The sequence below is a fragment of the Fusarium vanettenii genome (assembly GCF_000151355.1).
Source record: "Fusarium vanettenii 77-13-4 chromosome 5 genomic scaffold NECHAsca_12_chr5_2_0, whole genome shotgun sequence".
In the NCBI taxonomy this organism is placed as follows: domain Eukaryota; kingdom Fungi; phylum Ascomycota; class Sordariomycetes; order Hypocreales; family Nectriaceae; genus Fusarium; species Fusarium vanettenii.
Window position 1 is genome coordinate 823,395 of NW_003315872.1, and position 14,760 is coordinate 838,154.

Genomic DNA, 14,760 nt, shown 5'->3' on the forward strand with positions numbered 1-14,760 from the left:
TCAAACAGAACGATCTCGTCGGGCGCGTGGAGGGGACGGGGCATGTTTATATATCGGGCGGGGGCAGGACCGCAATCAGTAGCTCTTTCTCTGGGCTCTAGACTTCTGCTCCTTCTCTTACAACTTTGCAACCTCTTTACCCGCCCGTGCTCACCTGCCACAGACCCACCTTCCTCGATTGGGAAGAGGGGCATCTAGCGCCACACGAAAGGCCAATGCACGCTTTGCACCCGTGTCTGCACAAGATGCATCAGCCCTGCATAAGGGAAGCTTCGAGCCCTCGTATTGGCCTGTTGGTCTTGCACAACTCTCATGCATCATCGGTCGCCTGCACAAATGAGCTTCAGCCACACCAGGTGGGCGATGCCAAGAAGGCCCCTAGCTCCTCAGACCGCGATATGCCACCTTGTAAAAATCGGGGCGCTCAAAAAATGCCAAAATAATGCCTGGGCCTGTGACCATTTTTTTGATTGGTCGGTTCAGACATCACCTCGGGTGAGGTGTACCTCTGTGTGATCTAGAGTCTGGCAGAATGCGAGAGCAACTCATGCCCCCGAGCATCCATTTCCCTCGATTCTCTCGTTTCTTTGCGCACCCTCCTTTACGATCCAAATGAGTCATTCTTGTCGTGTTCTTACGAGTTTGCGGCGAGTTTCCTCGTCTGAAATGAGGGGGAGGATTCACCGGTTTCTTGCGCGTGATAGTTGAAGCACGGCGGCCGTCGACTGGCCGTCACGGCATGTTTGAATGAGCCATGCTCGTTGTCGCATTCCGAATTGCGACATGTACAGCAGTTTCTGTGTCCCTGAGGAGCTCGTCAGTGCCTTCAGAGGACTCGGCGACGTTTGTTTTCGAGTTTTCGAGTTGTCCCGTGTTGATTTGACCGTGATATCGACCTTATCATCCAAAGTCACTTTTTGTGTTGAATCGCGACATCGCGCGCCGGCACCTGAAGCTATCCGCATCCTACGACTGCCTGATCGTCAACCCGCCGCACATCACGTCATTGAGTCATTTTAGTTCGTTTGGCAGTCGTGGGCTACACGGATGCAACTTGAAGACATTTTGCAATTTTTTTGTTAATCAGAAGCGCTCCGTTGCCTCCTGAGAGCGCATAGATGTAGCATCACGACTTACACGGTCGGAGGCGTCAAACAAGCGCGACAGAAGATTGCCCTCCTTACCACCTGCAACTCCACTTCATAGATCTTTGCGAGAATGGAGTTTACTTGAATGGTCTGTCTATTTTTCATTACTTTCGTAAAATTGCACATCCATCACGTCTATGAGCACGCATGCTCAGTAACAATGTTGTCGAGCAGACGCGCCGCGCGTACAGATGTTCAGATCAGCCCTCGTTTCAACACCAACATGCTCCAGCATGGTTGGTTCGGATAATATCTCGGTCGCATGGTCCGAGTATCCAATTTTCTTTGTTGTCGATGGCAATTTGTGTTGTTATTGTCAGTATGGAACTTCACCATTCTACTCTCGCCCGACCGGGTGGCTACGTCAGGTGAGGGGCATGGCGCGGCATCGTGAAGCGTGCGATCAGTGAGTGAACCAACACCACGGCTTTCAGGCTGGCAAACCAGGTTGAAAATCGCACCAGATGTCCAGTTATGCATGCCTTGCTTCAGTTTATTACATCGATTTCGCATTTGTTCGCCACTCATCGTAGCCTGGTGGTCTTTGTTCTACGCACTCGCCTGCAACCTTGTCCTGGCGGCCTTGCTACCCTACTCCTACCAAATGATTTCTGAGTTAAGAGATAGTTTTACTGCACATTACCAGAAACCAGGCACAACTTCAGCCTAGCTTTGAAATGCTTCATCATTCCAGATTCTCATTTCTCATACTCGGTTAAAGTCTGTAGGTGCAGCTGATTCAGTGGCATTCCTGTCGTGGCATCAAGAGAGAAGCAAGACACCAGTGCCCCTCTCATATTGGTTAGGTTCCGAGATTCTCTCTCCTTCCCTGCGATAACATAACACGTGAAGCTGTATCGTCTACTTCATCTATACTTCAATCATGTGTAAAAGAGGGATGCATACAGATTCACCTTCTACATAGGTAGGTAGGTAGACTGTTCGCTGACATAAGGATGGATGACTGTCTACCAGGGTCAGCAAGGCACCAAAGATGCGAATTTCCTGATACGTAAACGATAAAGATAAGCTTTATTATCGCTTGTCTACCCATGTAATGATCTATTCGTCCTCGCTAACAACCGTCAGGGCGATCAATCTCATCTGGAACGGCGAACCTGAAACCTGTTGTCCATTTTAGCGACGCATGTGAACAATCACATGACCACACCGATAGAACACAGTCGACAGTACAGTGCTTATCGCCTGTTGACACCTAACGCTTTGCCAATCAGAGTAATGCGGGACCCGGAACACGATCGTTCCTAGAAGGTCGTAAGGACACCGACACCAACGCCAGAAAAGGCCAGCGAGGCAGGAGATCATCACCAGCTACACTTCGTTTCTACTCTTGATTTCTTCGGCGATCGAATTCCGCCAGCTTCGAAGCGAACACGGGATCATGTTTGCCCTTTTTTGCATCTAATACTTCTCGGATTTTCCCTTTCTGCTCATTCACGGAGCTCGTGCCGTCCGCCGTTGTTGCCCCACGTCTCCTTTACTGGGCGCATGCTCGTCCGATAGACAGCTAGACGTCCTCGATCCTCTCTCCGATTCCACCTCGACACTATATCGTCACCATGGCCGACTATGCTCAGTACCACGCCCTTGGTCAGGGCGAGGTCATCGACCCAAACGACCCTAATCGAACCTCGCAACCCACTGCCCAACAATTCCAGCCGCCTGTCGCCCCGTCTCCTTACCAGCAACAAGCGACACCGCAGCCAGGTTATGGCGGAGTGCCGCCATACTATGGAGGTCAACAAGCTCCTCCCCCGATGACTGGATCGCCTGCCCCAGCTCCTGGATACGGTTACGGTCCTCCTCAGTCTCAAGGACCTCCTCCACCAGGTCAAGCTCCCCCGTCTCAAGATGCTACGCTGGCCGCGCAACTGGGAGGAATGAACTTGGGAGATGGACACCACACAGCACGAAGAAAGAAGAAGGACCGACATGCATACCATACTGTTGAGGCTACAGGTTCCTCGCAAGCCTTCAATGGCATGCCTGCGCAGGGAACTTCGGCTTCGCAGTTCCTCGACAACAACGTCCCAGGCGCCCCTAGCTTCGGACCTGGTGCAAGCCCCATGAGCACACCTCAGATGATGAGCCCAAACCTATACGGGGCACCTCCGAATCCTGCTTTCAGCCCTGCTGTTCCAGCGATCTCTCCCAATGCTGGCGAGGGCTTCGTTGATACCGCATCTGTCTCGACCAGCGGGCCCAAGGTCTCCCCCGACGACATGCCCAGCGTGCCGGCTTCACGAGATGTTATCCAACAACATTATCTGAAGAACGTCTACCCGACCTTCGAACGACATGTTCCCCCACCTGCAACTGTCTCGTTCGTCGCCTACGACCAGGGCAACTCTTCTCCGAAATACACCCGACTTACACTCAACAACATCCCTGCGACCTCCGAAGCCCTTCAAGCCACAGGCCTCTCGCTCGGAATGCTTCTTCAGCCGCTGGCTCCCCTTCAGGCTGGAGAAACTGACATTCCAATTCTCGACTTTGGCGAAGCCGGTCCTCCACGATGCAGACGATGCCGAGCTTATATGAACCCCTTCATGATGTTCCGTTCGGGTGGAAACAAGTTTGTGTGCAACCTTTGCTCGTATCCCAACGATACTCCGCCAGAGTACTTCTGCGCGACCAGCCCTCAAGGCGTGCGAGTCGATCGAGATACCCGACCCGAGCTTCACCGAGGAACGGTGGAGTTTGTGGTGCCCAAGGAGTACTGGACGCGGGAGCCAGTCGGCCTGCGATGGCTGTTCTTGATCGACGTGACCCAAGAGGCCTATAATAAGGGCTATGTAGAGGCCTTCTGTGAAGGAATTCTCGTTGCCCTGTACGGTGGCGAGGATCAGGAGAAGGATGAGAACGGAGAGGCAAAGCGGAGGATACCTGAGGGAGCCAAGGTTGGCTTTGTAACATACGACAAGGATATCCATTTCTACAACGTCAACGTGAGTGAATCGATACTATGCCGAGGTAGCTGTACTAACATCAGCCAGCCCGCCTTGGACCAAGCTCAGATGATGATCATGCCTGATCTCGAAGACCCCTTTGTACCTCTGAGCGAGGGCCTCTTTGTTGATCCATATGAGTCCAAGGATGTCATCAGTTCTCTCTTGACACGCTTGCCGGATATGTTCTCAGTCGTCAAGAATCCCGAGCCTGCTCTCCTTGCTGCCCTCAACTCGGCGCTCGCTGCCCTCGAGAAGACGGGAGGTAAGGTGGTGGCCTCGTGCTCTGCCCTGCCAACTTGGGGTCCCGGACGACTCTTTATGCGAGACAACGGCAACCATCCAGGCGGCGAGATCGACAAGAAGCTCTATACGACGGAGCACCCAGCGTGGAAGAAGGTGGCCGAGAAGATGGCAGCCGCAGGCGTTGGTGCCGACTTCTTCCTCGCTGCTCCTTCAGGCGGTTACCTCGACATTGCTACAATTGGTAAGCCAGCTTGTTTGGAATATTGAACAAAAAGAACTGACTTGATTTCTAGGCCATGTTGCTTCTACGACTGGCGGCGAAACATTCTACTATCCTAATTTCATCGCCGCACGAGACAGCCGGAAATTGTCTCTCGAGATTGCTCATGCAGTGACACGAGAGACTGGTTTCCAAGCTCTTATGAAGGTCCGTTGCTCCAATGGACTCCAGGTCTCTGCCTATCATGGCAACTTTATTCAGCACACATTTGGCGCGGATCTCGAGATTGGTGTCATCGACGCAGACAAGGCGATGGGTGTCACGTTCAGCTACGACGGCAAGCTGGATGCCAAGCTGGATGCCCACTTCCAGTCAGCTCTCCTCTACACCACTGCCTCAGGCCAGCGTCGTGTGCGGTGCTCCAATGTCATTGCCAGCGTGACGGAAACTTCTAAGGAATCTGGTGCGCGCGAGCAAGGCATCCGTGAGTGCCTCAAGTTTGTGGACCAAGACGCCGTCATCTCGGTGCTGGCCAAGGAGGCTGGTACCAAGTTGGCGACGACTTCCAGCAACCTTAAGGATATCCGACACTGGCTGGGTGAGAAGGCGATTGATGTTCTTGCCTGCTACAGGAAGCATGCGGCACAGCAGCACCCGCCTGGCCAGCTTGTCATGCCGGAGCGATTGAAGGAGTTTTGTATGTACCTGCTCGGTCTCCTCAAGTGCCGTGCCCTCAAGGGCGGCGTTGAGAACTCTGACCGCAGAGTACACGAACTCCGGATGCTCCAGTCAATGGGTGCTCTGGAGCTGAGCCTGTACCTCTATCCCCGCATGATCCCCGTCCACAACCTTCAGCCTGAAGAGGGTTTTGCCGACCCTGAGACGGGCCATCTGAAGGTGCCACCTTCGATCCGCACATCCTTCTCACGCGTCGAGCCTGGTGGTGTTTACCTGGTTGATAACGGCCAGCAGTGCCTCCTCTGGCTTCACGCACAAACCTCGCCGAACTTGATCGCTGATCTCTTTGGCGAGGACAAGGATTCCCTCAAGAGCCTTGACCCGTACACGTCGGCTCTTCCAGTGCTCGAGACACATCTGAACGCGCAGGTGCGCAACATCATCGAGTTCCTCCGCACGATGCGTGGTTCCAAGGGCTTGACGATCCAGCTGGCGCGACAGGGCATCGATGGAGCCGAGTTTGACTTTGCTCGTATGCTTGTGGAGGATCGGAACAACGAGGCACAGAGCTACGTGGACTGGCTGGTGCACATTCACAAGGGCGTGCAGCTCGAGGTTAGTCATGGCGCATCCAATTGATCAAGCTGAGTGAATACTGACGAGATGCATAGTTGAGCGGACAGCGCAAGAAGGAGGGTGATGAGCACTCGAATGCAGCAGCCTTGTCCAACTTTGCAGGACTGAGACCAGCTTACTGGTAGTTGAAAAAGCTTACGTGTAGTGTAATAGAATTTGATACTGAGAGCAGCGGTTGTGTATTCTGGTGTCATGGGATGCAACAGCGACAGACGAAAACCACACAAAAGTCAGGGGAAGAGGGGCGAAACAGAGCAGAGTCTTGGTTAGCGAACAACAAAGAGACGACGACTTGTCCATCCCATCCATGGATATCTGAAAAGACCCTGCCAATGTCTGTTTTGGCGAGAAAATGCCTCTTCCCCCCCCCCCTGGTTCTCGTTCGTTTCGTTGCCCATGACTCGTCATGGTGCCACCCGTGTCTGTGTCTATCCGTGTGGCCTCTGGCATGACTGACTATCCACGGCAGCAAACACGGGCCAGTGGCCACAAGAGTCGATCTCTGCACTATTTCCGTCCCCAGTCTTCAGTCTGTTTCAATGTTCCCAGGCGGTCAGAGCATCTTTTGTCCATCTGCACCTCGCCTGTCGGCATGACCACGCCTGAAACAATACCCAGCCTTCATCACTCTCCCGGCTCTAACTGTTCCTCTCTATATTTTCCTCACTTTTGTTTCCCTCTCACCGTCTTTACGCCGCCATCCTAACAGTGTCCGTGGCAGGACGGGAGACGGCGCGGATGCAACCTGCCGTGTCAGGGTAGTGCAATCGAGATTTGTACAACCTTGCTATGGGATGGGGGCGAGAAGAAGAAGAGGGGGGGACAGACGATCGATGCTGGACATGTTGCTCCTAGCGGTGGGGAGATTCTTCAAGAGGTAGAAATGAAGAGAGTCTTATAGCATGAGTGTTAAGATCAAGTTGGTATAAATCTCGCTTCTTGGCGTTGAAACTAGGTATGAGAAAACCGGGGTTTGTTCTATATCACACGTGTTAAAAGAACGCATTCCTTTTCTTTTTTTTTCACTCTCTGATATTTCATCCCATCTCCTTTTTTTTTCCAGAACAGTAAGTAAGAGGTAGCTTTTTCTCATGCGGTCAGCCGCGGCTAAAGACGCGCCCAAACATTTTTGGGGTTACACGCGAAAGGATCCAAGAGTATGTATGTAAGTAACATAGAACAGGGGGCCAGATCGAAGCGCTGCGACCTTGGGGAGGTTGCCTTGTACAGCAGTAGTGTGGTTGTATTTATGTGAGTGAGAGAGAGTGTGTGTGTGCCCCATCATCTTTCCCCCTCCCCTCCTTTCTCCCCGGGGGGATGCGTTATCTTGCATTGGTAGTGGTGACCGGGGAAGAACGGAGGGGAAACATCACGTACCTAACCTAGGTACAGTAGCAGTCCAGACTTTTTCTCATGAGGGTGTCGTGGTTGTTGGTCGATAGTCTTGTCAGAAAGCTGACCTTTTTCGTTCCATGACCTATGAGCATCCATCATCCTACAAACATCACAACACAATCCATATCTTGACTTCCGCCTTCTCTCTATTCCCTTGGCCCTGTCAAGCTGAGCTCTCACACCCCCTGCAACTTCTTCTCCATCAGACCACCCCCAAACTCTCTCTCTCGGGAGGCGGTCAGCGTTCGATTCATCGAGAGGGCAGGCAATGAGAATCCCTCCCCCCCCCCCCCCCCCCAGCGCATAAACGCGTGCGTGCAGATGTGGTGGGATGGTTTGAGCTATAATATCCCCACGTCCTGGAGCCTCCTCCCTCCCCTCAAGCCATGAGGATACCCGCATGTGCACGTTGTGACCGAGGCTAGCACGTCTTGGCCCTGGTCGGCAAGAGCTGATGGGTGGGTCAAGCGAGTAGAGGTAGACAGTGTGTTTGTTGGTAGTGAGTAGAAGGCCTCAGCATGTCTAGATGTAGTGTCAATGGTTGCTTGTGTTGGTCGTCTAGCAACCTCTCTTCTACCTCGCCTGTTAGTAACTCCTCCATAACCAACTCCAACATGGCCATATCACCGGCAATCTCATCCCAATTGGGGTCGTCTCGGCCGAGTTCAGTCCCGGCGATCCGTACATGAGATCCACCAGCGTCAGCTTCTTCCCCCCGGTCTGTGGGACTTGACACGGTGAACCAGGGTGTGACACGAGGTAAAGGGAACAAAACTCGTTGGATACTTGAGCTAGAGATATGTGAATGTGATACACCCAACACCGATACCCTACCCAGCCCTTCCCAGTCCAGCCCAGCCCAGCCAACCCTTCCCAGCAGTCATCATGTCGTAGTGCAGACCAGAGCAGCCTGGTAGGGCCGCTTGCCATTCAGTAAGACGCCAAAAGTTACCCCCCAAAACACCAACAAAAGAAAAAAGAAACATGTCGTAAGCCTCATGACAACCAACAGCAACCCAACCTTGACCAACTAAACCGCCAGCGGCACCCCCATTCATGTAACCAAACAATCCTCCATCAGCATTGCATCAGCTCCCTCGCGGCTCCAGATACCTGGGGCCCCGGGCCTGCCATCCTCTAAGCGCCCAACAACCTCCCTTGTTCGTTGGCTGACCGCCAGAATGCGGACAACTGCAGCAGAGTCGAAAAAGAAACGTCGCACAAGGGTCCCGTCAGTCCGGTCGGCCTCAAAATGGATAACCGCCAGGGCTCCCATAACCCGGTTGCCTTCTGGGGCCGGGCCCTCCTGGCTACCTTCCAACTCGGGGAATCCTCTCGAGTCCTCGCAGAAGCTCTGTGTCTTGTCTTGGACCCCTGCTCAAGGCTACAGACAGCCTGGCCTGGTCTGCCTGTCATGGAGCCAGATCACGTTGTGATCATGCCGAGTCCATATCGCGGATCGGGTTGCCGAAGCACTCGGTCAACCTCTGCGGGGCTGAAGACGTGCTCAAAGATGTGGCAATCAGTCGGGGAACTGCCATGGCTGCTGCTGCTGTTATGGCTCTTGCTTGACCCTGACGAGCTCGAAGATCCAGCCCGAGACTTGCCCTTGGAGCCATTCTCCTTCTTGGCAATCTCGTCTAGGATGTGCCGCGCTGTGCTCTGGAGGGGATCCTCGAATACGAAAACAACGTAGGAAAACTGCCCACGTAGATCCGGGTCGAAGAGGAACACATCCCGCCAGAGCTCTGCCAGCTCCTGGGGAGGGTTGCGGTAGCCATTGCCAAGGCCAAAGTCGCCAATCACCACGCGGTCGTAGCCGTTGTAGAGGCAGATGCGGAGGGCGCCACGCAGCTTATCGCGAGTCATCTCGCGTTCCTCCGCAAACGAGTACTTGGTGCCGTTGTCCTTGAGTTTCGGCCATCGCGTTGGTGGTACCGACACAACGGGCAGGTCAAACCAGCTGTCCAACCGATCGTAGCGGTCATGAGGACCACGGCAGACCACGACGGCGTCAGACAGGATGCCGCCCTGGGAGGGGATGGGGTAGTTGCTTGGTTCGGGTGAGTTGGGCCATGGCGAGTTCAGCGTGGCTGAGAGGTTACTTCGTCGGCAGAGCTTCTCCTCATAACCAACACAGCCAGTCTCCCAATCTCCCCCAGGTCTTCGCTCATTGGCGGCGCAGATAAAGGGAATACGCACTCTGGGGCCACCAACCGCTTCACTCGCCTGCGTATCCATGGCTGCGTATGTCAATGCCTTCATGACCGGGTCGCCAACCTCGATAGTAAAGGTAGGCGGCCGGGTACTTGGCTTCTGACGCTGGATAGCGAGCTGTGCGATAGGCTGCCTGTAGAGGTACGAGTAGGGTGGGAAGATGTCGCCATAGTTCTTCTTGACGAGTGGGATAAAGTTCCTCTTGGTATCGGCTGCGACTTCTGAGGGCCGTACCCGGCTGGATCTCGGTGGTGCCATTGGAAAGATGAGGGTATACAGCAACTTGTAAGGCAGGAAAGCAAGCAAGCAGTGTCTTGATGAGGAATAAGGCAACAGTCGATACTCCCTAGTCAATAATACAAGTAGAGTAAGAGGCTAGGTAGGAAGGTGAAAAGAAGGCTCCAAGGTCAAGGAGAACAAGTAGGAAGTGAACGGCAGTGACTTGGGTGACGACGAGAGAGTAGGCACATGGATTCATTGCAAAGGGCGGCGAGACCCTTATATGCACACTGGGCAGTGAGTCTGAAAAAGCAACACGGTGGAGGAGTCTGTCACCAGACAAGATGCAATACCTCACTCACGGTCAAGTCAACTGGCGCAAGCGAGGGGGGAGGGATGGTCGCTGGGCTGTGTGACCCAATATGTCCAAGATCTGAACCACTTGTTTAGGACAGGCTCAGCCAGAGGCGAGGCAGCAAGCCAAACAACGGGCGGACCAGAAAGAAAGCGGCATGACTTTATGGGTACGGGAAGACGTAGGTGCTTGCTTAGATGACCCATGGTCCCGCCGCTTGTCGACAGGCATATACTCTTGTACACATCGAGCCCGGTGCCCGTCCAGAGAGTACAGACAGCAAAGAAGACCCAGACATGGCATGGCAAAACAAATGCAGGGCCACACGAATTAAGGCAAGCCAACGGCAGGGACAAGGACAGGACCCATCACGGAGAGGGCCCCAGGGACTAGGGACTATCAGTCGCCAGCCGGGGGTACCAGATCGTCACCACCACACAGGCTGTAGGGGAACCGGCATCCAAGTTGACGGAACCAGGGTGGGCTACACTGAGCGTCAGCTGTCGGGAACCGTGGAGCAGCTGCGAGATCTCACGGGAACACAGGCGGCGCCGCCATCTCAAGACGGGGCAAATAGCCATGCTGGTTGGGCAGTTTGACGGACGACCAGGGCCATCGACGAGAGAGAGCGATATCCATCGGTGGGCCTGAGACACAGCTGGCCGGGACATTGTTGCGAATCAAGATCTGTGGCACCCCTTCATCTCGCCTGGTCGAAGCTTGTGTCCAAGCGGATGGTAGCCGGGGTCGCGGAGCGGCTGTGAAAGAGACAAGAGAGCGCGTGTGCGTGTGTGTGGTGGGGTCATCAAGCGTGCGTGACGAGGAGCCTCAGCTTGTCGAGTCCGAGTACACGGGAGGCTAAACTGACTGTGTGTGTGGGAAAGCCGGGGGCATTGGGACCAAAACCCGTGTCTCGTTTGCTGAGGCCATGGAATCTCGAGGGTTGCAACCCAGCGACTACCCGAGTTGGGACTCGGGCTCGCCTGGGCTTGACCAGGTCGGTAACTAGGCGATTCCACATGTTATGCGAGAGAGGCGGCAAGGGTGAGGAGGTGCGCAATCGATCGGCTCAGAATGTGTGAGACATGAGAGACCGCATAGGATCCAGTCACGATGCTCGGTTCAAGACAGAGCCGGAGCCGGGGCGGGAGACGGTGCGGGAGGATGCGGTGTAGGCTTTCTTTTTCCTCGTCCCGAATGATGTCGGGGTTGGGAAATTGAAGAGAGGATCGGTGAGTTTGCCTTTTGGCTTTTGGACTAGTTGCAAAGAAGGACGCTTGGTGTGGGTGTGGGTGGATGTCTCGCTCCGTGTCTTGTCTCGTGAGATGCGTGGTTAGAAGAGCGTGTGAGTGGGTGCAGTACGTGATGACGGGGAGAAGGTCTCGGACAAGAGACGATGAGTTGCTGACGGACGTTGTCGGCGTGTCCGTGAGATGGAGGTGAACGGGGCAGTTGTTGTTATTGTTGAGAACGAGTTGCGTGGAGTTGAGTTGAAGTTGAATCAATCTATGTAGGGTTGCGGGTACCGATGTCATCGCATCGCACCTTACAACCTTTCATCTCATCTTCCGAACAAAGGGCAGGACCTGTAATGTAAGCTTTAAGCAAGGAAGGACCGTCCCGGCGCATCGGCTTGTGCACCTGCGCACACTAACAACCAGCCGGCGCCGTCATCTGTGATCTGTGATCGGGGATCGGCCTGTAAAACCACCCGCAGAGCAACCCACACAAGGCAACCTTGAACCCAATCCTCACTAGATTACAGGGCTACAGGGCTCTATTGCAGCCACTGTAAGCATGTCACCTCCCAGTCCAGCCAGCGTTCCCAGCAGCGGGGATCAGATGCGGTGCGCACCTCAAATCCGCCGCTTTACCCAGAAGGGAACCGCCTAAGAAACGCCCAACGGCTTATTCGTTTTTCCATCCAAGTCTCAGCTACCCTGGAGCTTGGTGATGGGTCATCTGCCGGTCATCCAAAAATTCTCCACGACCATCTCGGAGCTCAACATCCCTTGCATCCAAGCTCCACGACGTCACTTCTCACCGACAAGAGAAGACTAAACCCCTTTTGCCCATTCCGCGCATGACCCGTCTTTCCCGGAGTTTCAAAGACGCGGCTCAATGATTGATGTGGATTGAGGCCTGACAAGTCCCGAGACTCACATAGTTCTTGTTTGCATATCCCGAGCTCTTGACCTATCGCAATGCGTTCAATTCGCCTTTCCAGTGTCCCGAGGACGGCGAGATTATGTGTCCAGAGAAGACCCTACTCGGTTCGAGTACCTGGCGAGTGCCAGAAGGACATCAAAACTGTGGCAGAACTGAAGGCCTGGGGACCCTCAACCCGTGTACCGGATGTTGAAGTTTCTGGATGGGTGAGATCAGTGAGGAAGAGCTCTGGTGTACGCTTCATCGACATCACCGATGGTTCGTCTATGCGTCCAGTTCAAGTGGTTGTTGACAAGAGTTTGGCCACAGAGTATGTAAACCAAGATTTCTTCTCAGTTAGCTTCAATGTATCAGATCTTGACTGACATCTCCCCAGCATGCGTCCCGGTGCTGCTGTCCGTCTAAAGGGCACGTGGGTTGATGAGACCAAAGAAGAATCAGAAAACAATGCAGAATCTTCAGAGGCTCCCAAGACACCTGCCAATGCCGAACTTCAAGTCTCAGAGGTGGAGGTTCTAGGCCATTCTGATCCTCAAGTACGATGACCCAGTCCGTGTCCACGTGGAATATTCACTCATGCGCATCAGACATATCCGATCCAGAACAAGTATCAGACACCTGAAAGTCTTCGCACAATATCTCACCTGAGGTCACGAACTCCTCTCAACTCCACCATGCTACGATTACGTTCTGATGCCACCGCTCTCCTCACGCAGTTCTTCTTTCAAGAACGTTTCCAGCAGTCACACCCGCCCATCATCACCTCCTCTGACTGTGAGGGCGCTGGCGAGGCCTTTGCTGTCAAAGCTTCTTCACCGGGCGAGTTCTTCCGCGACCCCAAATATCTAACAGTCTCTTCTCAACTTCATCTCGAGGCTCTCGCCCAGGCACTTGGGAACGTATGGACTCTGTCCCCAACGTTCCGTGCTGAGCAGAGTGATACGTCAAGACATCTCAGCGAGTTCTACATGCTCGAGGCTGAAATGAGCTTCGTTGATGATATGGATGAGGTTATGGACTTGGCACAACGCATGTTGAACTCCCTTGCACGTGGACTGAAGGAGCTCAACGCTGCTAAGGAACTCGAGCAGAACCGTGTCGACTCTAAGGATCCAGCCGAACGTCTCGCATTCAACGATCTAGTTGACCAGGAACAGCTGGATCGTCGCTGGAGAGGTCTCCTGACCACCAAGAAATGGCCTCGGGTTACCTACAGCGAAGCAATTAAAATCCTCGAGCCCATAGCCGACCAGTTCGAACACAAGCCGACATGGGGTGCTGGCCTACAGTCAGAGCACGAAAAGTATCTGGCCGAGAAGATCGGCTACGACGAGGCTACCGACTCATCCGTCCCGATTTTCATCACCCAGTATCCGCGCGAGATCAAGGCATTCTACATGCGCCAGTCCGCATCTTCCCCTGACGCCGGCCTGACGGTCGACTGCTTCGACCTCCTTGTTCCCAGCCTTGGCGAGCTAGCTGGAGGTTCCATGCGTGAGCATCGCCTGCCCCAGCTAGAGGAGAACATGCGCGCTCTGGGTCTCGAGGTTCCCAGCAAGCGGTCTCCCAAAGGAAAGGAGCTGGCCTGGTACCTAGACCTGCGTCGCTGGGGTTGTCCCCCTCACGGTGGCTTTGGTCTTGGATTCGATCGACTCCTTAGCTATCTCACAGGCGTACCCAACGTCCGTGATGTCGTCGCCTTCCCGCGTCACTATGAGCGGTGTGACTGCTGATTGCAGTGCTGCTCCCGACCTTTCTCCTCTCGCCTCTCCCACTCAGCCCCCCTGAAGAGTGGTCCCATTCCTTGAAGTCTGGCGCATCGCCCTCGTTAATGCTTGCCTACCTTGGAAGTTGAGCTCCCTTCGGCTCAATGTTCAGCACTGCACTCTGGGCGATCTGATACCCGTGTTTCTGCTCTGTGGTACGTTGCACGCATCGAGGCGAGCGACACTCGTGTACCGGGGACAAACGGTCACAACAAACATCCCTTCTCTCTTTTCTCACGGGGAGTGCAGCACCGGCGAATACTGTGTGACACTGGAATGGGCCCATGTCTATGTTCCCCAGCCCTCAAATGTGAGCTCTCGACGATGCGGTGAGGAGGAACTTATGGCTTGACTCGGGTGAGTGCATCGTCTTGTTTGCGAGATCGACGGGGAGACTTGCCGGATCTTCCGGGGACGAGGAGGAGGACCTGATCTCTGAGATCGAGACAATGAGATCTGGGGACCGAGATCGCTGGGTGAGCCATCTTGTACTCCACGACCTGCGCCTGCAACATTGGGGGGCTTTGTATTATAGAATGTAGACTATGTGTATGTTGGCATTGCCGGTGAGGTGATAGACAGATACCACATACTAGATCTCTCGACTTTACCCTGTGTTTTGGGGTCGACTGGCTATCTCTCGTGAGTCAAATTCTCTGACTCACTGTGTGCATTGATGTTATAGTATTTATGGTGTTTTACAGCATCGTGTTTTAATGGTGCTATATGTTTATCAGTGTGT

At 54.0% G+C, this 14,760-nt stretch overlaps 3 protein-coding genes across 3 annotated transcripts; 2 read left to right on the plus strand and 1 right to left on the minus strand.

Moving 5' to 3' along the window:
- Positions 1 to 2,719: 2,719 nt before the first annotated feature.
- NECHADRAFT_60833 (uncharacterized protein) lies at positions 2,720 to 6,066 on the plus strand. The gene is made up of 4 exons (XM_003047956.1): positions 2,720 to 4,117; positions 4,166 to 4,604; positions 4,657 to 5,876; positions 5,933 to 6,066. Exons 1-4 carry the CDS (start codon positions 2,729 to 2,731, stop codon positions 6,020 to 6,022), a joined length of 3,138 nt encoding a protein of 1,045 aa, XP_003048002.1. The 5' UTR covers positions 2,720 to 2,728; the 3' UTR covers positions 6,023 to 6,066.
- A 2,651-nt stretch (positions 6,067 to 8,717) lies between these two features.
- Positions 8,718 to 9,767, minus strand: NECHADRAFT_39776 (uncharacterized protein; the record flags this gene model as incomplete). Its single annotated transcript, XM_003048155.1, has 1 exon — positions 8,718 to 9,767. The coding sequence occupies one exon, from the start codon at positions 9,765 to 9,767 to the stop codon at positions 8,718 to 8,720; it is 1,050 nt and encodes a 349-aa protein (XP_003048201.1).
- A 2,520-nt stretch (positions 9,768 to 12,287) lies between these two features.
- On the plus strand, positions 12,288 to 13,985 carry NECHADRAFT_39968 (uncharacterized protein; the record flags this gene model as incomplete). The annotated part of the gene is made up of 3 exons (XM_003047957.1): positions 12,288 to 12,562; positions 12,629 to 12,788; positions 12,840 to 13,985. The coding sequence occupies 3 exons, from the start codon at positions 12,288 to 12,290 to the stop codon at positions 13,983 to 13,985; spliced, it is 1,581 nt and encodes a 526-aa protein (XP_003048003.1).
- Between the last annotated feature and the right edge of the window lie 775 nt (positions 13,986 to 14,760).